The sequence below is a fragment of the Chiloscyllium plagiosum genome, unplaced genomic scaffold, assembly GCF_037043375.1.
Source record: "Chiloscyllium plagiosum isolate Xiang-an unplaced genomic scaffold, Cpla_swu_hap1 HiC_scaffold_35, whole genome shotgun sequence".
Classification (NCBI taxonomy): Eukaryota; Metazoa; Chordata; class Chondrichthyes; order Orectolobiformes; family Hemiscylliidae; genus Chiloscyllium; species Chiloscyllium plagiosum.
This window is the reverse complement of record NW_028270173.1, coordinates 40,809,031-40,836,387: the sequence shown is the minus strand read 5'-3', so window position 1 is coordinate 40,836,387 and position 27,357 is coordinate 40,809,031. Positions and strand designations below refer to the sequence as shown.

Here is a 27,357-nt window from a genome sequence, read left to right as displayed (position 1 = left end):
GCGATTATCCGGTTCAAATCTCAAGGGATTGCCTTGATCAATCAATGTCATATTGAGTGATTTAGGAGGCCAACAAAGTTTGTCTATTAATTATGGTCATCGTCAAATCAATGCATTGTCCATGATCATACATCTACTTACAAAGTCTACTTGTCAAACTGACAGAAACCCCCACTCATAGACCATGAATGTTAGTTTCACTTGATCTTAACATTAACTCCAAATTACACTGATGAGTGAAAGATTAAAAGTTTCAACATCAGGTGCTTTCTTTTTCACAGTACTTCGTTCAATCTACCTTAAAAGAATGCATGATTAGAGTCACGGGACGCGTAATTGTGTTCTTTATTTCCTCTCTGAATTTGCGCTGGGTAAATGCATAAATAAACGTGTTTATGCAGCAACTCGTGAACTTAAGAATATATCCAGATTGTTCGACAATAGTAAATGGATTGTTGTAATTTGATTCTAAAAACAATACGTCTGCAAATTGTATCCAAAAGTAAGACACAAGTGTCAGACTCCACAAAAGCAGAAAGCTGCCAGAAATACCAAGTAATAAAATAATTGATTTTCTTCGGTTCTCTATCACCGGATCGTTGTAATTCTGACTTTTATTCTTTCCAATGACACCGCTTCTTAGTCTATTTGCCTGTAAAATACTCCTGATAGTTAATACATTGAACAGGAATATTAAAGCAAACGGTAAAGCTGGAGTTAGAATAGTTTCAATCCACAGAAATGCAACCCATATCGGTAAAGTATAAAAGCTTGCTTTTGCAATACAGAACCATGAGATGTCATCAATTATTTCACGAGCTTCATATGTAAAATAAATGGGAGCACTCTGCAAAGTGCTAAAACAACACACCACAACTATCACTGTTGTTGCAGTTTTCGTCGTGCAGAAGTTTCTTTGTAGCTTCTGACAGCAAATAGCAATAAACCTATCAACGGTGAATGCAACAGTCAACCATACAGAACAATCAACACAAACAAAGCCCAGGACGAGGTTCAGACTGCAAATTGGAGTGTAGTTTAGGAACGAATATGGAAAATACGAATCTTTAATCTCGTAGAGCATTACGTCAAATACCAGCACAGACAAATCTGCCACCGCCATGGCCACTAGGTATGTGGTAATGCATTTGGAGAGCTCACAGCGTCCGCGAGAGAGAATTACAATTGCTACCAGATTTGCTGCGAAGTGAAAAAAAAAATTTGATAACATTGCCGACATTTTGATAATGATCAGTCAATTTACAATTTTCTGTTCAAAATATCGTTCACTGTTTATGTTGGTACTTGCCACCTAGCGAGAGTTGGAAAATGAGTCACATTGTGGTGTTTTACTCACACTCAGTATTATCATGCTCCACAGCTGCATGGAATTAAGTTGTTGCACTCTGAAATAAAGGGTCGACTGGTAATGACAGTCTCCACAAATTTGGAATGTTCTAATTTCTGCTACATTAGGTGGATTGGCTGATGTGTGAAAATGAGTTTCTGTTCCAAGGTTGTGCTGACACAAACTTTGTCTTTTCATTTGATTCATATACTTGGCAGGATAGTTGATTAAATATTTCAGAAGGGCTTGCTTGATACATGTATTGTCTACTCTTTGCACATACAATCGATCAAAATTTTAATTTTGCTAAAATTGTAGTGTTATCTCATAAAAGGAGGAAATCAAAAGATTAGTTTAATAAACTTATAGAATGGGTAGGAAAACAGAACTTCCACATAGGTGTGTGTGACATAGCACATCTTAGCAGGAAAAATAAAGTTGTAATGGGCCATTTAGAAATTAAATGACAAAACAGTGTGTGGGACAAGTAGATGTTGGTGAATGGATGCAGAGTTCATGAAAGCAGCTACACACTAAAAAGGCAGAAAATATTCCAAGAAATCACAAGGTTTCATTAATTCACGTCCATAGATATGATCTTTAAATCAATGTTTTATATCAAAGTAACATGACATTTTATAATACCAATCATAGAATTCTGCGAACAGCAGTTGTCTCATTAATATTGTAAAATAAAAGAAATATTGCAAAGATTAATGTCATTTGGAGAGTGAAACTGAATTAACAGACTGTATCCATGAATAGGTTTCCCATTGGAAATCCAAATCGAAGAAAGAAGTGTGGAGACAGTTCAGGAGATCGTAAAATCACTACTCAAATGCACATATATAAAGGGTATCCAATTGCAATCAAAAATGGAAAAACAATACACCATTTGTTCGTGAATTCAAAAGAAATATTATTTAAAACGTCATATTCAAAATGTGGAACTGGTTTCCATAAGCATACGCTGAAGGGAATGTTAAGAATCCAATCGAATATAACTGACCGCATGAATAAGAAAGCAATATAGGTTTCCAACTCTTCAACCTGTTTTTATGAAGGAAATTGTTTCATTATTTTGTATAAAGGTTGGCAAAATACAATATTGGTTCAGAGTAAAACGGATTTTTTTTCAGGTTTATCAACATTCATAAAATTTGTACACAAAGTTATTTGATTTGTCTTTCTCCACAAAATCTGGGCGAATTTGCGAATGTTTCTAGCATCTTAGAATTCTACATCAGATTTCTAATCTTCGCAGTGTTTGCTTCTGAAGATACAAAAGCAATCAACAAATGAAACTAAGGGACAATGTACCAATTTTTTTTAAAAAGAGAAACTGTGTTTCCAAGCAAATTATTCTGTCCAGAATTTCTAACATACATGGAGTGTTCTTAGTATTTAATTTATGAAGGTAATTAACATCAATGGCCTATAGGCAAACAGAACATAGCATTGACAGAAGGAAAAGTACTCCAGTTCAACAGAGTTGATCATAAGTTTTAAATGATTATAAAATGCTTACCAGGAATACCAACTACTGCAAGAATAGGGTAGTAAATATTTTCTACCTGTACGATTGCTGGTTGAGCTATGTTCGTATAGTGTTCTCAAACCAAAATGCAACTAAGCTTGCCTTTATACTTCACCTCGCCTGACGACACGAATATTACACAATGATTGACATCAGTGCCAGTGTTTTGAACAAACGCATTACCCAAAGGTGTATTTCCATCTACTGCTGAAGGAGTATGATTACACCCGACTGTTCCTCGTTTAAAAGAGTAAAATTCATTTAAAAGAGTCGAAAAGAGTCCATGTATGTGATCAATCATCTAAAATATATTTTAATCCCTACACTCAATGAAAATGACAAGACACTTGATTCTAAAAGTATTAAATACTAGATTGATAATGTTGAATAATTTCATAGATGTGCATGTTTCAGTGCACTAGCGTCACCAATTTCTGATAGATTTGTACACAATAATAAATACTTTATAAGCTACCTGATTCATGCATTCAAAGAACCCTCACAAACTAGACAGAGACCTATTATGATTATGAAATCAGTAATCTGATGCAATGAGGGCAAACTGCGAGTTTAGGTTTCGTTATGAACTGACAATGGACGGAGTACAGAGATAGGGATTGTTTTAATATTCATTGAAATTCAAGAAAATTAATTCAGATAAAGATGATAAAATCCATCTCAAAAGTCAATGGGAGTTTTTATTTTGCGCTGCAAATTAGCATCTTCCAAACATTCTACACATCCTTGATAGTGAAGGGAAGGAGGAAAATTGCAAGTGAGTCATTTGTTTCGATTCGTCACCTCTTCCTGGATTATGTTGCATTGATATGATCTCCACGTCTATCCCTAAATTGACATTAGTAATGCTTCTTAAAGTTCGCATGGTTGAGACTTTTAGCAGGTTCCATTTCTCAAAAAGGGAAAGTGAGGACTGCACATACTGGAGATCAGAGTCGAAAAGTGTGGCGCTGGAAAAAATGTAGGACATATCCTGATGAAGGGTCCGAAACGTCATCTCTCCGACTCCTCGCATGCTGCCTGACCTGCTAAGCTTTTCCATCGCCAGACATTTTGACTATATTTCTCATTACTTGCTTTAAAAAGTGCTAGGATATATTTGTGTTCAGATACAATGAGTACAAAGCATTCCACTGTTGGCACGGGAGTGCCAATATTAATTGTGTCAGCAGTCAGACTAAAGCAGAAAAATTGAATTTGCACAAAGCTTCAAACTTTCATTTGTGTATTTTTTGGGAATCAATTATATGAAAATGTTGTTTAATGAAAAAAAATCTGACAAACCAAGAGAATATCAATTAGAAATTAATGCAGTTGACTGATCGACTCAAACTAACCCTTGCTGAAATTTGGTAACTTGGTAATGAAATGTCCAGTGTAGACAGAATAACACCCGGTATCAATACTGAAATATCAATAGCTACATCAAATTGTTGTCATCAAGGCTACAGTAAATTGCAATATCTTATCTTGAGGTGGTTTGAACTTTATGGCATGGTGATTTCAATTGTTTCTAATTGGTATAAATTTAAATTATTCAGATTGGAGAATGATGAAATATTTATTTTCATTAAAGTGAATGTGAGTTACTGATCTCATATGTTTTGTTTCAACTGATTAATTATTGAAATCATGCCTTTATGGAATCACTTTGCTGATTAACGTTTATTGCACATTAATTTCTCTTGTTGCATCCATTTACTTAGCAAGTAAATAAGATCTGAATATTCAGATTTATTTTGTGAATTAACCTGAAGCTGTCTTATTCAACCGCACTTTCACCAGGTTTAGGAAAGAACAGGCATATATCTTGATGGCCATTGCCTTCTCGATATTTCGTCAGTAGACAGATGCACAATTCTTCACTTTGAACTTAATGTTAATGACATGAACAAGTAATGCTTGTGTAAAAACAAAAATATTGGTGACTTCTAACTGTCAGAAAATTGGGTGGAATGCTGTCAAAAATCTGAGTGTAGAGGAGCTCCATTTCACCCTGCTAGTTCATCAGATAACATGCAATAAACTCAAGAATGTGCAATTTAATTTGAAATCCAAATCACATTTATAGGGTTTTTAATGCTTGGAATATAGCAGCCTGTTGTGGAATACTGTTTCCAGTTGTGCCTGAGATCATCATGCATCGCCAGACAAGACTTGGTGGAAATGATCATATGTGGCCACGCAGAAGAGAATCTCACGTGGCAGTTCAAATGTTTGCTTGCACTCTGAAAAATGCAATGCATAGTGTCATTTATTCAAATAGATGTGAAGAAAGTGAGGACTGCAGATGCTGGAGATCAGAGTCGAAAAGTGTAGTGCTGGAAAAGCACAGTCAGTCAGACAGCTGCTTCTCGGATTTTATCTGAACGGCTGTGCTTTTCCAGCACCACAATTTGCGATTTGAGTAAATGCACCCACATGGTGGATTTGGCAATTCTCTTCTTGCGTTTTGTGTGTGTGTGAGTTTTTATGCATGTGTGTGTGCACTCGCATGTTTCCGTATGTATGTGTGTTTGTATTATTAGGAATACATCACAGATTAGTGATATAATAAAAGTTTCAGTCCAAAACTAAGAACAGTTGACCAGTAATGAGATCTCAGTTTATCAGTTGTGCTCTATGCATTTCTGGAAGGCAGAAAATGGCCCAACTCCTAATGGACACAGCCGTAATCAATTAATCATGTGCCTAATGACAGTGCATTAAGCAATAAAATCAAAAGAAGTGGAAGAAATTGAGTTAAAATGACTTCCAAGCAAATAACTACGACCCATATGGGTAAGGTATGATAGCTTGATGATATCGAACAGGACCATGGCACATGATCAATTATTCCCGAGGTTCACTTCCAAAGTAGATTGGGATGCTTTCTAAAGTGCTCAAGGAACAATCCACTGTGATTACCACAGCTGCAGTTTCATCAGTCCAATAGTTTGTTTGTCGCTTCTGACAACAAGTGGCCACAAACCCATCGAAAGTGAAAATGGCAGTCCACCAGACAGAGCAATCTCTGGAGATAAAAAGCAGGGCCAGGTAAAGATAGCAAATTCAAGTGTAGTTCAGGAATTAATATGTATAATAGGCATATTTAATCTCATAGAAAAGCACATCAAATATCAGGACAGATGGGTCCACTGCTGCCATTGCTACCAGGTATTGCATGATGCATTTGGAGAGCTCACAATGGCCACGGGAGAGAATCACAATTGTTATTAGATTAGCTGCAATGAAAGGGAAGATAAAAATTACCAATTATTGAAAATATCATAAGTTTATAGTTATCTTTTTCTGAATATTTGCATATTCCTTAAACTGTTACTCAAAGCTTCCTGAGAAATGAGAATCCATTGGCAATGAATCGAATGCTTCACTTACTCTACACCCAATAAACAGGACTGTGACATGATTTCACATACAAATTCCAGCTAAAAGACTGGGTCAAGGACTCGGAATTTTGCAGCCAATAAAAAACAAAGACCAAATAAACTTATACCACAGGAACAGTCCCTTCAGCCCTCCAAGCCGGCGCTGATCCAGATCCTCTATTTAGAATTGTCACATATTTTCCAAAGATCTACATCCCTCTGTTCCCTACCCACTCATGTGCCTATCTCGATATATCTGAAATGATGCTATTGTGCCCGCCTCTACCACGTCTGCTGGCAACATATTCCAGTTACCCACCACCCTCTGAGTTAAGAAATTCCAATGCATATTTCCCTTAAACTTTTCCCCCTCATCTTGTACTCGTGACCCCTAGTAATTGAGTAACCCATTCTGGAGATAAAGCTTCTTGCTATCCACCCTTCTTAGACTTCTCATGTTTTTGTAGACCTCAATCAGGTCCCACTTCAAAATCTAACTTTCTAATCAATATAATCCTAATCCACTCAACTTCTCTTCATACCTATCGCCATCCATACCAAACAAAATACTGGTTAATCTCCTCTCCACCCTCTCCAAAGCATCCAAATTTTTCCGGTAATGTGACGACCAAAACTGGCCACATTATTCCAAATGTGGCCAAACCAAAGTCCTACGCAACTGTACCATGACCTGTCAAACTTGTACTCAGTACCCCGTCCAAGAACAGAAAGCATGCCTTGAGCCTTTTCGACCACTGTATGAACATGTGTTGTCACCTTCAGAGTACAATAAACCTGAACACCCAGATCTCTTTGCACATCAATTTTCCCCAGGATTTTTCCATTTACCGTATAGCTTGCTCCACAATTCAATCTTACAAAGAGCATCACCTCACATTTGAATTCCATGCATCATTTCTCCACCCAACTCTCCAATCTATCTATATTCTGCTGCATTCTTTGACAGTCCCCTTCACTCTCTGCTACTCCACCAATCTTGGTGTCATCTGCAAACTTTCAATCAGACTACCTGTACCATCCTCCAGGTCGTTTATATATATCATAAACAAGAGTGGGCCGAGCACGGATCTCTCTGGACCACCACTGGGCACAGTTCTCCATTTGAGAAATACCCTTCCACTACTACTCTCTGCCTCCTGTTGCCAACCAGTTCTCTATCCATCTCACTAGTATACGCTGGGCCCCATGCAACTTCACTTGCTCCATTAGCCTGCCATGGGGGACCTAATCAAACGCCTTATTGAAGTGCACATGCATGGCAGCTACAGTTCTTCCCTCATCAATCAACTTTATCATTTCCTCAAAGAATTCTATTAAGTTGGTACAACATAACCTTCCCTGCACAAAACCATGCTGGCTTTCACTGATACACCCATTTTCATCCAGATCCTATCCTTCATTATCTTCTTTTGCAGGTTCCCTCCCACGGACGTCAGCCTCACCGATCAATAATTATCTGGATTATTCTTGCTACCCTCATGCAGTCATAGAGATGTACAGCACAGAAGTAGATATTTTGGTTCAACTCATCCACGCCGACCAGATATTGTGACCTAATCTAGTCCCAGTTGCCAGCACTTCGCCCATATCACTGTCAACCAAGTCCATTCATATACCCACCTATATGCCTTTTGAACGATCTAATTGAACCCGCCTCCACCACTTCCTCAGGCAGCTCATTTCATGCACACACCATCCACTACATGAAAATGTTGCCTCTTAGATCCCTTTCACAAATTTGATCTAATGGGAGGGAAACCAGAATTGCAAAGAATATTCCAAAAGTGGTCTAACCAATGTCCTGCACCGCAAGAATATGACCTCCCAATTCTTATACTCAATGCTCTGACCAACAAATGAAAGCATACCAAATGCCTTCTTCACTACCCTATGAAGGATCTATGAACCTGCACTCCAAGGTCTCTTTATACAGCAAAAACCCCAGCACATCACCATTTATTGTATCAGTCCTGCTCTGATTTGCCTTTCCAATATGCAGCAACTCACTCTTATCTAAATCTGCCACTTCTCAGCCCATTTCTTTTAGTTTGATTCATATATTGACAGGAAGACAGATTAAATACTTCAAAAGGGCTTGTCTGATATAAATATTGTCGACCACTTGCATGTACAATCTCGCAAAATGTGTCAATTGGTGTATCTCATAAAAGGATGAAATCAAATGATTATTTTAATAAACTTTTCGAATAAGCTGGAGAATAGAATTTCCATCCAAATGTTTTATCTGGAAAAATAAAGTTGCAATATACGTTTTAGAATTTAATTGTGAAAAACGTGTGAAGGACAAATGGATTTTTTATAGAAATGTTTTTATTGGAAACATTTTAAAATCTTTTACAAAACATCTGTATACAAAAAGGAGTAATATCAAAATACAGAAAGATAGAGGCTGTACAACAATGTCATATCATGATATTATTAATAATGAACGACTATTCAACAAGAACAAAGGTATCAACTTAAACTAAACTACAAACAAGTTAAATACAATTTAAATTAAACTAAATTCAAATTAACTTAAATTAAATTATATCTCACTACTTTATTCTATTTCAATCATCACACCTCCACTGAGGCTCCCATACTTGGGAGCACCAGTAATTGTACCCATATTCATTTCCCCAGCCTCCCCCTCCCAGGGCTCTACAGACTGATTCCCACTGCTATACCATGGGCCGAATAAATATTGCTGATAAGTCTGTGTCAACATAATTTAAAAACAGCCGCCACGTCTTGTAGAACAGCTCCATTCTGTTGGGCACCATATTTGTGACATAATCTTGAGGGAGTTGCTCCGTCACCAGCTTACACCACCACATAAAACCTGGTGGACTTTCAAACGTCCAATTCATTAAAATGCTCTTCCGCGCACGGGAATGAGTCAGAATGTTACACAATCTCTTCCTGCGTTTCCCCAGAGAGGGCAAATTTGGCAACCCAAGAAGAATTGCCGGATCCACTTTAACTTCGATCTCCAGGATGTCCTTCAGCTCCCTGACTTCTACCCATGTCTCCAATGAGATAACCTCTCCTCGCTCTGGATTCCACATTCTACAGGGTCCCTCCATATCCGCTAATGCACGTCCTTTCTGTAAGTGATACAAACTCCTAACTGAAAGAGCGCCTGTACACTGGATCACTCTTTCCTTCATGTCTGTCTTGCAAGACTGAGCCAGGAGTGTGATCTTCCTCTGCATATAATCCCTTATCTGAAAGTACTGGAAAAGGTCCCCATTAGTCAATCTAAATTTCTGACATAACTGGCTAAATGGCATCAAGATCTCCCCCTCAAATAAATTGCACAGACCGGAGATTCCCTTATTCTCCCATAACTTAAAGCTGGAGTCCATTGCACCAAGTCTAAATGTTGGGCTGCCACCAACGGGGAAAATGGCAAGGCTTTGCGCCAATTGCCGTTGCCTTGCCTCATTATCCTCCAGGCTTTTTATTGTATTTAAAATGATTGGACTCTTACACTACTTGGTCACGGATTTCATGAGGCTTCAACATCAAGCCAAATCCAATCTGAATTGCCTCATACCTAGTCACCGACACATGGTAACAGGGCGCTTATTGAATATCTCTTCAAGTCGGGAAGATCCACACCTCCCGCACCCTTTGAAAGCTGCAATTTGGTAAATTTAATTAAGGGGGCGCCTGGGACACCAAATTAAAGAACCTAGCCTCCATAATACTCGTCGAGGAAGCAACAATGGGAGCATTCTCATAGGGTACAACAGACAAGGAAGAACGTTCATTTTAATCAGTACTATTCGGCCTAACCATGATAACAGTGATCCCACCCTGTGCCGCAAATCCTGTTTTATCCTTTCCAATAGTTGTACATAGTTAGCTTTATGCAGTTGGTGGAACGCAGGCGTAATAAAAATTCCCAACTACAAAAAACCTTTAGACGACCATCTGAACAGGAACTGCATTCCATCCTTGAGATCAGGCATCTCCACTAATCGCCACAGCTGTATGGCTTTCGCTTTTGTAAAGTTGATCTTGTAGCCCAGAAAAGCTACCAAATAAATTTATTGTTTGAATTAATCGACGATCAGAGTGCCCCAGATTTTCCAAAAACAAAAGGTTGTCATCAGCGTATAGAGTGATCTTACGCTCACCAATTTCCATCCTGGCAACACTATTTCAGTATCCCTCCTGATAGCTTCAGCTAATGGCTCAATTGCCAAGATAAATAACAGCGGTGAAAGAGGACACCCCTGTCGACTACATCTGCCAATAATAGTTATCTGACTTAGTGCCGATTGTAATGACTGCCATACCACCCGTCTGGAAAAGGATCCCCCCAGACCAAAGTGCTCTAGGACTTCAAACAGCTACGTCCATTCCAACTGTTCAAGTGCCTGTTCTGCATCGAGGGATACCTCCAAACCCGCGATCAATCTTTCCTGGCATACCTGCACTATGTTCAGTACCCTCCTAATATTGTTGGAGGATCTACAGACCTTGAAAAAACACGCCCGATTTTCTATTATAACATGGGCAACACCTTTTCCAACCTCAGGGCCAGCGTCTTGGAAAGGATTTTAAAATCGACATTCAACACTGAAATTGGTCTGTATGAACCACATTTTCGGGGTCTTTCCCCTTCTTTAAAATGAGAGCGATATTAGCATCCCTCAGAGAGGGCAGCAGATAATCCTTGCGCATATAAATAGTTTTGCATCCCCAGAAGTGGCTCAACTGGCACATTAATGAATTCCTTAGAGAATTCACTCGGGAATCCATCTGGTGCCGGAGCATTTCCACCCTGGAGCTGCTTTATTGCTTCCTGTACAGTCATTGGCGCATTCAACAGGGAAGCCTATTCTGCGTTTGTCCTGGGGTGTTCCAGGTTCTCAAAAAAAGACTGCATTCTCACAACACCGTGTTCACCTCCCTCCAACTGAGGTAACTCTGTGAAGTATTCCCTGAATCTAACATTGATCTTCTTCAACTCACAGGTAACCCTGTCAGCCTTCTCTCGAACATAATAGATTAGGAAGTATTTCGTTTTCCAGCCAGATATGCCAGATATCTACCTGGCTTATCTCCAAACTCAAATAGCCTTTGTTTAACGAAGGAGACTTCTTTTATTGCCACCTGTGTGTGCAATGCATCGCGGGCAGCCAGGGGGGCTGTAATCCATTGCAGCTTTACAAAAGAGGGTCCATTACAGTATACTTCCTCAGCAAGCCCGACTCCAACACCAGCCTCAGGAACTTCGGGAGCCACTTCTAGCAGCAAGATGCTACCGGCTATGGTCGACTGCTTGCGAACTCCTGCGAGCAGATCTAAGTTTCCTATTTCCTACAATCATTCTACACTCTTTAAACTGCACAGCATGTCTTTAAAAAAATTACTAATACCTCTGCTTTGTCTTTTGGAATGTTATGTATAATTCCGATCTCTCTCCTATCGGAGGGATGTTGTGAAACTTGAAAGGAATCAAAAAAGATTCACAAGGATGTTGCCAGAGTTGGACAGTTTGATCTGTAGGGAGAGGTTGAATAGGTAGGGGCTGTTTTCCCTGAAGTGTGGGAGGCTGAGGAGTGACCTTACAGAGGTTTATAAATTCATAAGGGGCATTGTTAGGGTAAATATACAAGGTATTTTCCCTCGGGTAGGAAAGTGCAGAAATAGAGAGCAAATTTTAAAGTTGAGAGGAGAAAAATTTCAGAAGAACGCAACTTTTTCACACAGAGGGTGACACATGTATGGAATAAACAACCAGAGGATTTGGTGGAAGCTGGTACAATTTCAACAATTAAAAGTTATCTGAATGGGTATATGAAGCGGAAGGGTTTAGTGGCATATGGGCTAAGTGCTGGCAAATGATACTTAAGTAGTTCGGATATCTGGTCGGCATGAATGGAAGAGTCTGCTTCCGTGCTGTACTTGTCTATTACTTTATGACTGTGACTGATTCCACAGCAGGATCAATCAGATCAATCGGTGACTGTCAGGAAAGATAAGAAGGTTATTCAAGTATTTCATGTCACTACTTTTATCTCAATAGATACTCAGTTTTGAGTACTGTTGAAAAGCATAACCATTCTGAGGAAAATGGAGGAGACAAATAAATTGGGCACAAATGTTATGTTAGGTGGCTTTGCCAGCATTTGGAAGAATATTTTTTAAGGTTCTGTCCTGTCAAGGGAACAGGCAGGAGATTCTGCGGCAGTGAGTGTGAACCTAGGATAATATGCTATTTTCTTGGTGCCAGGATTATCGAAACTCAAAGCGTTTCAAGCATGTTGTTAAAGGGGAGAGTGAGAAACCAGACGTTACTGTACACATTGGTTGGAACGGCATTTTTAGGGGAAAGAGTAAGACTTTACAGAGTAAATATAAAAAGTTAGGTAGAAGATTAAAACAAAGAACCTCAAATGTAGCAATCTCTGTATATTCCCACTGACAAGATCAAACGAGGGAAAGGATAATATGATAATGGAAATAAATCATTGCTGAAGATATGGTGTAATTTTCGGGAATTCGGGTTCTTGGATCATTTTGATATTTTCCAGGGTGGAAAACATCTGTTCATAAAAAGGTGGTTTTCACCTCTACTGGAATGTGTCCATTATCCTAGTAGGAAAAATTGGTAATCCTGTTCATGAAGACTGTAAACTATGAGAAAGAGGAGATGGGGGGACCTTTAGTTCCAGAGTAAATGGAAAATTAAGTGAGAATAGTTTGGATTCTGAAAATAACAAGTTAATAAGAAACGACAAACAAGGGCAAGTCAGATAACGAAGTCGTGCTGAAGAATTAAACTTCATTTATTGCAATGTAAGGTGTCTTACAGGAAGGGCTGATGAACTCAGGGCATGTTTGGAAACATAGGATTTTGATGTAATAGCTATTATTTGCGACAGCGATGGACAGGAAAAGCAGCTGAATCTACAAGGTTTCAAATGCTATCGGTTGAATAGAAAAAGATGCAAAAGAGATGTTCATAGTAAATGACAGTATCAATGAACAAACTAAACAGGCAGGTACATCGATCCAGCAATTTTACCATTCATGGTCGCACGTTATTTTTATTCATTCTTGGGCCACGGGTGTCCCTGGCTGGAAAGAATGTATTGTCTGTCCCAAGTTGCCTTCGAGAATGTATTGGTGAATTTCCCTCTTAAATCTAATGTTGTAGCTTAGAACATAGAACATAGAACATTATAGCACAGAACAGGCCCTTCAGCCCACGGATGTTGTGCCGACCACTGATCCTCATGTATGCACCCTCAAATTTCTGTGACCACATGCATGTCCAGGAGTCTCTTAAATGTCCCCAATGACCCTGCCTCCACAATTGCTGCTGTCAATGCATTCCATGCTTTCACAACTCTGTGTAAAGAACCCGCCTCTGACATCCCCTCTATACTTTCCTCCAACAAGGTTAAAACTATGACCCCTCTTGTTAGTCATTTCTGCCCTGGGAAATAGTCTCTGGCAATCGACTCTATCTGTGTCTCGCATTATCTTGTATACCTCAATCAGGTCCCCCCTTCTCCTCCTTTACTCGAATGAAAATGGTCCGAGCTCAGTCAACCTCTCCTCATAAGATCAGCCCTCCAGTCCAGGAAGCATCCTGGTAAACCTCCTCCGAACCCTCTCCAAAGCATCCACATTTTTCTTATAATAGGGCGCCCAAAACTGGACGCAGTATTCCAAGTGCGGTCTAACGAAAGTTTTATAGAGCTGCAACAAGATCTCACGACTCTTAAACTCAATCCCCCTGTTAATGAAAGCCAATACACCAAATGCTTTCTTAACAACCCTGCCCACTTGGTGGCCATTTTAAGGGATCTATGTACCTGCACATCAAGATCCCACTGTTCCTCCACACTGCCAAGAATCCTATCCTTAATCCTGTACTCAGCTTTCAAATTCGACCTTCCAAAATGCATCACCTCGCATTTATCCAGGTTGAATTCCATCTGCCATCTCTCAGCCCATCTCTGCATCCTGTCAATGTCCCGCTGCAGCCTACAACAGCTCTATACTGTCAACCACACCTCCAACATTTGTGTCATCTGCAAACTTGCTGACCCATCCTTCAATCCCCTCATCCAAGTCATTAATAAAAATTACAAACATTCGAGGCCCAAGAACAGAGCCCTGTGGAACACCAATCACCACAGACTTCCAGGCAGAATATTTTCCTTCTACTACCACTCGCTATCTTCTGTTGGCCAGCCAATTCTGTATCCAGGCAGCTATGTTCCCCTGAATCCCATTCCTCCTGACCTTCTGAATGAGCCTCCCATGGGGAACCTTATCAAATGCCTTGCTGAAGTCCATATACACCACATCCACAGCTCGACCCTCATCAACGTTTCTAGTCACATCCTCAAAGAAATCGATAAGGTTTGTAGGCTGACCTTCCCCTCACAAAACCGTGTTGACTGCATTTAATCAAGCCATGCTCTTCCAGATGGTCATAAATCCTATCCCTCAGAATCATTTCTAACACCTTGCAGACGACAGACGTGAGACTTACTGGTCTGTAATTGCCGGAGATGTTCCTATTTCCTTTCTTGAAGAGAGGAATTACATTTGCCTCTCTCCAGTCCTCAGGTACGATTCCAGTGGAGAGCGAGGATGAAAAGATCTTCGCAAGTGGCGAAGCAATTGCATTTCTCGTTTCCCAAAGCAGCCAAGGACAAATCTGATCCGGGCCTGACGACTTGTCAATTTTAATGTTTGACAAAATTTTCAGCATATCAGCTTCCTCTATCTCTATCCATTTCAGCATGCACACATGCTCTTCAAAGGTTACATTCACTACAAAGTTCGTTTCTTTCGTAAAGACAGAAGCAAAAAACTCATTTAGGGCTTCCCCTACCTCCTCAGACTCCACACACAAATTCCCTATGCTATCCCTGATCGGCCCTACTCTTTCTTTGACCATTCTCTTATTCCTCACATAAGTGTAAAATGCCTTTGTGTTCTCTCTAATCCGTTCTGCCAAGCCTTTCTCGTGCCCCCGCCTGGCTCTCCTCAGACCATTTTTAAGCTCCTTCCTCGCCTGCCTGTAAGCTGTAGAGCTGAGCTTGACCCTAGCTTTCTCCACCTTATGTAAGCTACCTTTTTCCTTTTGACGAGAAGCTCCACCGCTCTCGTCACCCTTGAAGGTTCCTTTATCTTACCACTTCTTGCCTGTCTCAGAGGGACATATTTATTCATCACTTGCAACAACTGTTCCTTAAACAGTCTCCACATGTCTATAGTGCCTTTACCATGGAAGAATTACTCCCAATCCATGCTTCCTAACTCATGTCTAATCGCATCATAGTTTCCTCTTCCCCAATTAAATATCCTCCCATTTCTCCGAATCCTCTCCTTCTCCAAGGCTATGTAGAATGTGAGGCAGTTGTTATCACTCTCACCAACATGCTCTCCCACCACAAGATCTGATACCTGACCCGGCTCGTTTACTAGCACTAAGTCTAGAATGGCCTCGCCCCTCATCGGCCTGTCAACGTACTGAGTTTGGAAACCCTCCTGAACACACAAAAACAGCTCCATTCAAATCTTTTGCTCGAAGGAAGTTCCAATCAATATTGGGAAAGTTGAAGTCACCCATTACAACAACCCTACTACGTCCACACTTTTCCAAAATCTGCCGACCTATGCTTTCTTCCATCTCCTTGCTGCTATTGGGTGGGCCTGTAGTAAACCCCGAAAGAGGTGACTGCTCCCTTGCTGTTCCTAATTTCCACCCATACTGACTCGGTAGGCAGATCTTCTTCGACAATGGAAGCTTCTGTAGCTGTGATACACTCTCTGATTAGTAGTGCTACACCCCCTCCTCTTTTTCCACCCTCCCTATTCTTTTTAAATGCTCTAAACCCTGGAACATCCAGCAATCATCCTTGCCCCTGAGAAACCCATGTCTCTGTGATGGCCACAACATCAGAGCACCAGGTACTGATCCATGCTCTAAGTTCGTCACTTTTATTCCTGATACTGCTTGCGTTAAAGCAAACACACTTTAACTGATACCTTGGTTCCTTGCCAGGGAAGTCCTTCCCACTAGCTGGTCTACCTCTTGCTATTGCCTCATTTGCATCAACTCTCACCTCCGGTATGCAGCTCAGGTTCCCACCCCCCCTGCCAAACTAGTTTAAACCCTCTCAAACTACTCGAGCAAACCTTCCACCCAGGACATTGGTCCCCTTCCAATTCAGATGCAACCCGTCTTTCTTGTACAGGTCCCACCTCCCCCGGAAGGCATCCCAATTATCTACATATCTGAAGCCCTTCCTCCTACACCAGCTGCGCAGCCAAGTATTAAGCTGCGCCCGCTCCCTGTTCCTCGCCTCGCTATCTCGTGGCACTGGTAGTAAACGAGAGAACACTACTCTGTTCGTCCTGCTTTGCAGCTTCCATCCTAACTCCCTGAAATCACTTTTTATATCCTCGATCCTTTTCCTGGCTATATCATTAGTGCCAATATGTAACAAGATTTCTGGCTGTTCGCCCTCCCGTTTTAGAACCTTATACACCCGAGGGAAACTTGCAGGTTGTGGTGCCCCCACGTGCTTGTCACCCTTATCCTCCGAAATGGAAATTGTTGTGCGCTTAAAACGTGCGGCCTGGGGATGTTCAGTAAATTTATGTAGTGAATCTTGTTCATATACACACGACCGCCACTAAGCGTAGGTAGTGGAGGGAGTGGACGTTTCCTGCTAATCGAGTGGACTGCTTTGTCTGGAATGGCATCAACCTTCTGAGTGTTGTTAGAGCTGCACACATTCATGCCAGTGAAGCATAAGCCATCATATTTCTGACAATTATGGACAAGCATTCGGGAGTCAGGGGGAGAGTTAGTCGTTGCAGTATTCCTCACCTTTGACCTGTTTTGTGGCATATATAAAAGGTAAACCACAGAACATTGATAGTGGGGGATTCATTAAGGGACAGAAATGTGGTTCAGTGGTTACTACTGCTGATGCACAATGCCAGGCACCTGGCCTCAATTCCAGTCTTGAGTTCACTATCGAGGTGAATTTTGCGCTGTCTCCCCATACATGTATGCATTACTATTTGAATTTCCAGTTTCCTCCCACGTTCCAAACACGTGCAAATTAGACAGTATGTCCATGCAAAGTTCACCTGTGAGTCCAGGGATGTGCAGGCTATGCGAGTTAACCATAAGAAATTCTTAATAATGCAGATTTGGCCCCTTGGACGGCCAGTATACATGCAATGGGACAAATGGTCTCTTTTCTGCTTTGTAAGGATCCCATGATTCAGTGATGATAACGCCATTGAATGTCGGGGGAAGGAGTTAGACTATCAGTTATTGAAGATTGTCTGGGATTTCTGTGGTATGAATAAACTTATCACTTGTCTGGAGATTGTCCAGATGCTTTTTCTTTTGCTTTTGAACATTATTGCTTCAACATATAAGGAGTCACGAATGGTGCTGAACCTTATGCAATGGTTGGTGAACATCCCCACGTCTGGTGATATGATGGAGAGAAATTCATTGATGAAGCAGACACTGCCCTCAGGAACTCCAGCACAGATGACATGGAGCTGAGGTGGCTAATCTGTGACATCCAGAACCGTCTGTCCATGTACCATGTATAATTACAACTAGCAGAGAGTATGCTTTCTGATGCACACTAATTGAAGTTTTGCGAGGGTTTCTAACTGCCAAACTCGATTGAAAGCATCCTCGATACAAAGGTCGGTCACTCTCACCTCACCCCTGGAATTCAGCTGTTTTGTCCTTGTTTGAGCCTGTGGTCAGGATCTGAGTGGCTCTGGTGGTACCGAAACTGGGCATCACTGAACAGGTTATTACTGAACAGGTACTGCTTGATAACACTTGTGATGACACCTTTCATCACTTTACAGATGATCAAAAGGAGACTGACGGGGCAGTAATTGGCCAGGTTGGATTTGTCCTCAAGTTTTTCTTTTTGTATAAAGGGCATACCGATGCAATTTCGCATGTGATTTAGAGAGCATTTTTTAAATGTACGAGAAGAAGTCGAGGAATGTGAATTTCTAGACCACAAGTCTTCAGTACTATTGACAGAAAGGTGGCATGGACCATACCCTTTACAGTATCCCGTGTCTCTATCTGAATCTTGATATCAATTGGAGAGAATTGAAATGCTTGAGGACTGCTATCTACGATGTTGGGAATATCTGCAGGAGGCCTACATGGATTATCCATTTGGCGTGTCAAACTGAACGTTCTTGCGAATGCTTCAGCTTTACCTTTTGCACTGATGTGATGGGCTCTTGCATCATTGAGAATGGAAAAGGTTGTGGAGCATCCTCCTCCAGTGAAGTGTTTAATTTTCAACAACTAGACATTGAAGACACCGAAGGCAGGGGGCTGCCAGGAAGAAATGTGGGCAGCGGCTGAACCCAAGACACTACACGTGTAATATTTCCCAAACTACCTCCTCCTTTTAACTCTGTGTTAGTTTGATAAGGTAAGGCTTCTCTACTTCTATATTTTTCTTCTTCTGTACTATGTGATTAGTCAGAAATTTTACTTGCATTTTTTTACTTTATCTATTAATTGGTTATTTGAATAAGACCTTAGCCAAGAAGTACTAGAAATTATTTAGATCATAAATTTGCATAAATTAATCAACTAAGAAGAGATGGCTGGGCAGGTGACGTGCTATAAGCTGTATGATGTGGGAGCTGTCTGATCCCATTGTAAAGGCAGTGACCACATTTGCAGCAAATGTTGGTTGCTGGAAGAAGTCTGTTCAGAGTTCAGTTTATGGAATCTGAGCTTCAAACACTGCAGCAGATCCGTGACAAGGAATGTTACTTGGATGCTTTGCTTCAGAAGGCTGTCAAAACTGGTAGGATTAAGTAATTCAGATTCAGTTAGTGATCATGGACAGCAGGGTGTGATTACAACTGAGGCATGTGGGGTGGCGGTCCTGAGTTCAGAAGCAGAGGAACCTCAGCTTTTGACCTTACCCAACAGGAATCCGATTCTTGCTCCCCGTGTGATGGAGGAAAAGGGATGCGGGGAGGATAATCCAACTGACTATGGCATCATGGTGCAGAGGGCCATTCAAGAGGAGGGAGCAAAAAGACAAGCAGTAGTTATAGGGCAGTCTATAAATAGGGGGACAGACAGTATCCTTTGCAAGCCAGATTTGGAGACCTGCATTGTGCATTGCCTGTCCGGTGCCAGGGTGCAAGATATCTCTGACTGACTTGAAAGGATATTAGAACGGGAGGGGAACGGTTGGGATCTGTTGTGGTCCATACTGGGACTAACAATTTAGACAAGGCTAGGATGGAGAACCTGTTTGGGGATTTTGAAGCACTAGGAACAAAATTAAGAAACAGGTCCTCGAGGGTCATCATGTTCGCATTACTGCCTAAACCTTAATCAAATTGGCTTAAGGGTAAGAAAATTAGGGAAGTAAAAACGTGGCAAAAGGAATGGCATGGGAAAGAAGGGTTCTAAAATAACCAAGAGAGGTTCAAGTAAATGTTGACCCTTTAAAGGATGAGAAGGGGCATTTAGTGATGGAACATGATGACCTTGTACAGGTATTTTGTATTGGTCTTCACAGTGGAGGACACTAAAAACATGCGAGTAAGTGACAAAGAGACGAAGGTATGTGAGGACCTGTAAACTATCATTATTATGGAAGAGCTAGTGTTGGGAAAGTTACTGGAGCTAAGGATAGATACGTCACCTGGCCTTGATGGAATGCATCCCAGGGTACTAAAAGACATGGTGGAAGAAATAGCAGGTGCACTGGTGGTAATCTTACAAACTTCCCTGGACTCTAGGGAAGACCCAGCAGATTGGAAACAAAAAATGTGATGCCACTGTTTAAAAGGGATGGAGACAAAAGGTAGGGAATTATAGACCAGTTAGCTTAACTTCTGTAGTGGGGAAGATGCTTGAGTCAATTATCAAGGAAGAAACAGCAGTGCATCTTGAAAGAAATTGTCCCACTGGTCAGAAGCAGCATGGTTTCATGAAGGGCAGGTCATGCTTGACAAATCTTCTCAAATTCTATGAAGACATTTCGAGCAAGTTCAACAATGGGGACCTAGTGGATGTGGTGTACTTAGAATTCCAAAAGACCTTCGACAAGGTGCCGCAAGTGAGGCTGCTGCATAAGATAATGATGCATGGCATTAGGGGTAGAGTAGTAACATGGGTAGTGGATTGGTTAACAATAAGAAAGCAATGGGTGGGGATAAATGATGCAAATCTAGTTGGCAATCGGTGACTCAGGGATTGGTGTTGGGACTGCAATTATTTACAAATTATACGATGATTTGTAGTTGGAGACCCCAATGAAAGGTGTCAAAGTTTGCAGATGACACTAAGGTGAATGGCAGAGGAAAGTTTGCAGAGGACTGTGAAACTTTGCACAGGAACATAGATTGAGTGACTGGACAAAGGACTGGCAGATGGTGTAAAATGTTAATATGTTTGAACTCATATTTTTGTAGGAGTAACAGTAAAAACGATTATTAGTTGAATGGCAAACAGTTGAAGCATGCTGCTATGCCGATGGACCAAGGTGCCGTTGTGCAGGAATCACAGAAGGTTCGTCTCCAGGTGCAACAAGCAATTAGGCAGGCTAATTAAAGTTTGTCCTTCATTGCTAAAGGGATTGAGTTTAAAAGGAGAGACGTAATGTTGCAGCTGTACAAGGTGTTGATGAGACCATATCTGGAGTACTGTGTCTCCTTACTTCAAAACAAAGGATGTACTGGCACTGGAGGAGCTTCACCAGATTGATTCCAGAGTTGATGGGGTTGGCTTATGAGGAGAGACGAAGTTGACTGGGATTATATTCATTGGAATTCAGAAGAATAAAGAGGGTTCTCATAGAAACATATAAAATCATAAAAGGACTCAAAAAAAAGTAGGATGTTTCCACTGGGGAGTGAAGCAAGGACAAGAGCGCATAGCCTCAAAATTAGAGGGAGTAGATTTAGGATGGTTGTTAATCTATGGAATTACTTGACCAAGGATGTAATTGAAGCTGCTTCTGTAAACTCTTTTAATGCTGAGGTCGATCCATTTTTGAAAAGTAAAGGAATTAAGGGATAGGGTGAGTGCGTGGGTAAATGGAGATGCGTCCACAAAAAGATTATCCATGATCTGACTGAGTGGCACAATAGGGTCGAAGGACCAGATGGCTTATTCCTGCTCCTAGTTCTTATGATCTTATGTGGCAGGACTTCTGAGTTTAGAACCAGCGTTGGTTGTACGACCTCTCAGATATGGCTGCCTCTCACTTGCTGCCAATGCGGTTTGGGATATAAACACATTTAGGCGCTAACTGCCCTGTGAGTGTTCTAAGGCTCCACTATAAAAATGTTGCAGTAATTGATTTTTAAAAGCAAAACTCATAATTCCATCTTAAAATGAATCGTATTCAGGTAGTTTAAATCTGTAATCATGACAGCATGGGTCTTCCTCTTCTTGAGAATATACTACCTGCGACTTCAAAACCCATAACCTGGTTTACCAGGTAAATAAACTCAATTCCTCTTGATGCATTGATACTGGTTAACCAACAGAGAAAGAAAAACGAACGTGCGGGTGAACATACAAAGAAGATTTTTTTCCATTCGAATCAACTGAGTTGAAGAATTTACAGAGTAGATTGTACAGCAAACTTGTCATTTTAATTCATATTCTTTTCATATAGTTGCATGGGATAGTATTGTGGGACATAGGAAAAAGAGAACAAAGAAAATTTACAGCTCCCGAATACGTCCTTCAGCCCTCCAGGTCTGAGCCAATCCAAATGTACCATCTAAACCTGTCGGTCAATTCCTAAGCATCTGTATCCTTCTGCTCCCCACCTACTCATGCATCTGTCCAGACGCATTTTGCATGAATCTACCATGCCTGCCTGTACCAGCTCTGCTGGCAACACATTCCAGATGCCCACCACCTTCCGTGAGAAGTACTTGCAACGTGTATCTCCCTGAAACTTTCCACCTCTCACCTTGAAAGCGTGACCTCTCGTTATGGAATCCTTCACCCTGGGAAAAAGCTTGTCTCTATTCACCCTGACTATACCCTTCATGATTTTGTAAACCTCAATCAGGTTCCCCCTCAATCTCTTTTTTTTTAATGAAAATAAACCTAACCTACTCAACCTCTCTCCATAGCTAGAACCTTCCATACCAGATAACAGCCTTGTAAACCTTCTCTGCATCCTCTCCAATGCGTTCACATCCTTTTGGTAATATGGCGACCAGAAATGTACACAGTATTCCAAATGCGGCCAAACAGACATCCTGTACAATTTTAATGGCAGGGACAGGCCACTATAAATGCCGGAGGAAACATCACAGAAGCGCTTCACAGGAGGCTCCCAAGCACTGAGGATGTCACCTTGACAGGGGACGAAACGTTTGCAACAAAAACTTCCAGCTCGGCGAACAGAACCACAGCAATTTTAACATGACTTTCCAGCTCTTACACTCAACACCCCGTCCAATGAAGGCAAGCATACTATATGCCTTCTTGACCACTCTATCCACCTGTGCAGCAACCTTCAGAGTACAATGGACCTGCACTCCCAGATCTCTCTGCCCATCAATCTTTCCCAAGGCTCTTCCATTCATTGTGTAATTCGCTCTAGAATTGGTCTTGCCTAAATGCATCACCTCACATTTGTCGGGATTGCTATCCGTCTGCCACTTTTCTGCCCAACACTCCAGTCTATCGATATCCTTCTTTAATCTTTGACAGTCTCTTAACTTTCTGCAACTCCACCAACAGTGCCCTCTTCTGGATCGTTTATGTATATTACAAACAACAGTGGCCCCAACACTGACCCCTGCAGAACACCACTGGTCAGCTTCCTCCATTTCGAGAAACTCCCTTTCACGACTACTTTCTGTCTCCTGTTGCTCAACCAGTTCTTTATCGACCGAGCTAGAACACACTACACACGATGTGGCCACTTTCTCCATTAGTTTACCATGGGGAACCTTATAAAACGCCTGACTAAAGTCCATGTATACAACAACAACAGCCCTGCTTTCATCTATCAACTTGGTCACTTCCTCAAAGAACTATACTAAGTTGGTAAGGCACGATCTCCCCCGCACAAAATCATGTTGCCTATCACTGATAAGCCCCTTTTTTCCCAAAAGAATTAGATCCGATCACTCAGTACACCCTCTCCAGCAACTTTCCCATCACTGATGTCAGGCCCACATGTTCATCCTTGAACTCTCATTTGCAACGCATGTTATCAAAAAAATTGCAAATTGAAGACGATGCCTGGTCTTGCATTTATTAAAATTCAAGGGATAGAAAAACTAGTTGGGATGCATCTTAAAATGAACTTCGTTACATTCCTATTTTCTTAAATTGTCAACATTAATAATAAAGTCGTTGTTTCATTTAGTAATGTAATTTCTAGTACAAAGCGAGAGTATTGCTGAAACAAGACCAATTTTGACTAATTTTTTCACATTGCTCTCAACAGATCAATTCATAAGAAATAATAAAGTAAAAGAGAGAACAACATTTATGCGGTATAAGAGGTGGGTCCTGATTGGTTCGTAAGTGGACTCTTCTTGATAGAGGCGTTTCAGTTGAAAGTGATGATGTTTGAAAGTCACTGGTGTACACTGGAAGCTGCATATATTAATAAACAAAGCTCTGTTATCTGCAGAGAGGAAGACCGTATATAACATTGTGCCTGTTATAATACAATAAGAAAGGATAAAGTGATTATCTGGTTCAGATCCCAAGGGATTGCCTTGACCAAAAATGTCATCTTATGTGACTTAAGAGGCAAACAAAGCTTTATCATTAATTCTGGTCAGTGTCAACTCAGTGCTTTGTCCATGATAACACATCTTCTAACAGAGTCCACATGTCAAATTGGCAGAAATCCCAACTCATAAAACAAGAAGTTTAGTTTCACTTGATCATAACATTTACACCAAATTACACTGATGAATGAAAGATTAAAAGTTTTGACAAAATGAACTTTCTTTTTCACAGTACTTCGTTCAAGCTACCTTATACGATTGCATGATTAGAGTCACGGGACGCATAATTGTGTTCTTTATTTCCTCTCTGAATTTGCGCTGGGTAAATGCATAAATAAACGTGTTTATGCAGCAACTCGTCGACTTAAGAATATATCCAGATTGTTCGACAATAGTAAACGGATTGTTGTAATTTGACTCTAAAATCGTTACATCTGCAAATTGTATCCAAAGGTAAGATACCAGTGTCAGACTCCAGAAAAGCAAAAAGCTGCCAGAAACAGCAAACAATAAAATAATTGATTTTCTTCGGTTCTCTATCACCGGATCGTTGTAATTCTGACCTTTGCTCTTTCCAAAGACACCGCTTCTTATTCTATTTGCCTGTAAAATATTCCTGATGGTCAATACATTAAACAGGAAAATTAAAACAAATGGTAAAGCAGGGGTTAGAATAGTTTCAATCCACAGAAATGCAATCCATATCGGGAATGTGTAAAAGCTTGCTTTTGCAGTACAGGACCATGAGATGTCATCAATTATTTCACGGGCTTCGTATGTAAAATAAATGGGAGCGCTCTGCAAAGTGCTCAAACAACACACCACGACTATCACTGTGGTTGCAGATTTAGTCGTGCAGTAATTTCTTTGTAACTTCTGACAACAAACAGCAACAAACCTATCAACGGTGAATGCGACAGTCAACCACACAGAACAATCGACACAAACTAAGCTCAGGACAAGGTTCAGACGGCAAACTGAAGTGAAGTTTAGGAATGAATACGGAAAATACGAATCTTTAATCTCGTAGAGCAATACGTCAAATACCAGCACAGACAAATCTGCCACCGCCATGGCCATCAGGTATGTAGTGATGCATTTGGAGAGCTCACAGCGTCCGTGGGAGAGAATTACAATTGCCACCAGATTTGCTGCGAAGTGAAAAAAAAAATATATGCTTTCACTGCCCATAGTTTGAGGATGATCAGTTCATTTACAATTTTCTGTTCAAAATATCGTGCACTGTTTATGTTGTTACCCGCCAGCTAAAGAGAATTGGAAAGTGAGTCACATCATGACGTTTTATTCCCAAACAATATTATCACGCATCACGGCTCAAGGAATAAATTTGCTGCACTCTGAAATAAAGGGTCGACTCGTCATCACAGTCTCTAGTAAGTTGGGACGTTCAAATTTCAACTACATTAGGTGGATTGGCTGATGTGTGAAAATGAGTTTCTATTCCAAGGCTGTGCTGTCACAAAACTTTGTATTTTCTTTTGATTCATATACTTGGCAGGAAAGTAGATTAAATATTTCAAAGGGGCTTGTCTGATGCAAGTACTGTCTACTCTTTGCACACACAGTCAAGCAAAATCTTTCAGCTGCAAAATTTGCAGGGATTTCTCGTAAACGAAGGAAATCGAAAGATTATTTTAATAAAGTTGTAGAATGGGGTAGGAAAACAGAACTTCCATACAGGTGTGTGTGACACAATGCATTTTAGCAGAAAAAATAAAATCGTAATGCGCCTTTTAGCAATTAAATGTCGAAACAGTGTGTAGAACAAGTGGACATAGGCGAATGGATGCAGAGATCATCAAAGAAGCTACACGCTAAGAAGGCTAACAAAACTCGCAAGAAATCCCAAGGTTTCATCTCTATAATGCATGTCTATAGATTTAAACTTTAAATCAACGTTTTATATCAAAGTAACATGATATTTTATAAAACCAATCTTAGAATACTGCGAACAGCAGTTGTCTCATTAATATTGTAAAATAAAAGAGGCATTGCACAAATTAATGTTATTTGGAGAGCGAAACTGATTGAACAGACTATATCCATCAATATGTATTGATAGGCTTCTTTCCCACTGGAAATCCAAATCGAAGAGAGAAGTGGTGGAGACAGTTCCAGAGATCATAAAATCACCACTCAGGTGCACATACGTAACGTGTATCCAATTGCAGTTGTCAAAAATGGAAAAACAATACACCACTTGTTCGTGAATTCAAAGGAAATGTTATTAAACAGAGCATATTCAAAATGTGGAACTGATTTCCATAAGCATACGCTGAAGAAAATGTTAAGAATGCATCCAATCGAATCTAGCTGACCTCATGAATAAGAAAGAAATGTATGATTCCAACACAATAACCTACTTTTTATGACGGAAATCGTTTTATTATTTTGTAAAAAGGTTGGCAAAATACAATGTTGGTGCACAGTAAAACGGATTTTTTTAGTTAATCAACATTCATAAATTTTGTCCATAAACTTATTTGATTTGTCTTTCTCCACAGACACTGGATGAATTCGTGAATGGTTCCAGTATCTTCTAATTCTACATCAAAATCCTAATCATCGCAGTGTTTGCTTCTAAAAAATACAAACGCAATCTACAAATGAAACTAAGGGACTGTATTTTTTTGAGGAAGGAGAAACTGTGTTTCCAGGCAAATCATTCTATCCAGAATTTCCAACATACAGGGTGTTCTTCCTATTTGATTTATGATGGCAATTAACATCCACCGCATCCAGGCAAACAGAACATATCATCGACGGAAGGAAAAGTACTCCAGCTCAACAGGGTTGACCATAAATTTTAAATTCTGGATTAATAGTGATGGAAGAGCACAGCAGTTCAGGCAGCATCCGAGGAGCAGTAAAATCGACGTTTCGGGCAAAAGCCCTTCATCAGGAATACAGGCAGAAAGCCTGAAGGGTGGAGAGATAAGTGAGAGGAGGGTGGGAGTGGGGAGAAAGTAACACAGAGTACAATAAGTGAGTGAGGAAGGGGATGAAGGTGATAGGTCGGGGGTGAGGGTGGAGTGGATAGGTGGAAAAGAAAATAAGCAGTAAGGAAAAGTCATGGGGACAGTCATGGGGACATAAATTTTAAATGATTATAAAATGCTTACCAGGAATACCAACTACTGCAAGAATAGGGTAGTAAATATTTTCCACCAGTATGATTGCCGGTTGAGCCATGTTCATACAGTGATGTTCATGTAGTTTGCGTTCTCAAACCAAAATGTATT

The 27,357-nt window shown here is 40.5% G+C and overlaps 1 protein-coding gene across 1 annotated transcript; it reads right to left on the bottom strand.

The window, feature by feature from the left end:
- Nucleotides 1-289: 289 nt before the first annotated feature.
- On the bottom strand, nucleotides 290-27,307 carry LOC148140696 (putative G protein-coupled receptor 139). Its single transcript, XM_087979007.1, has 5 exons — nucleotides 27,238-27,307; nucleotides 25,107-25,245; nucleotides 3,977-4,080; nucleotides 2,877-2,942; nucleotides 290-1,200 (listed from the first exon to the last, which is right to left on the bottom strand). The coding sequence occupies exons 1-5, from the start codon at nucleotides 27,305-27,307 to the stop codon at nucleotides 290-292; spliced, it is 1,290 nt and encodes a 429-aa protein (XP_087835133.1).
- Between the last annotated feature and the right edge of the window lie 50 nt (nucleotides 27,308-27,357).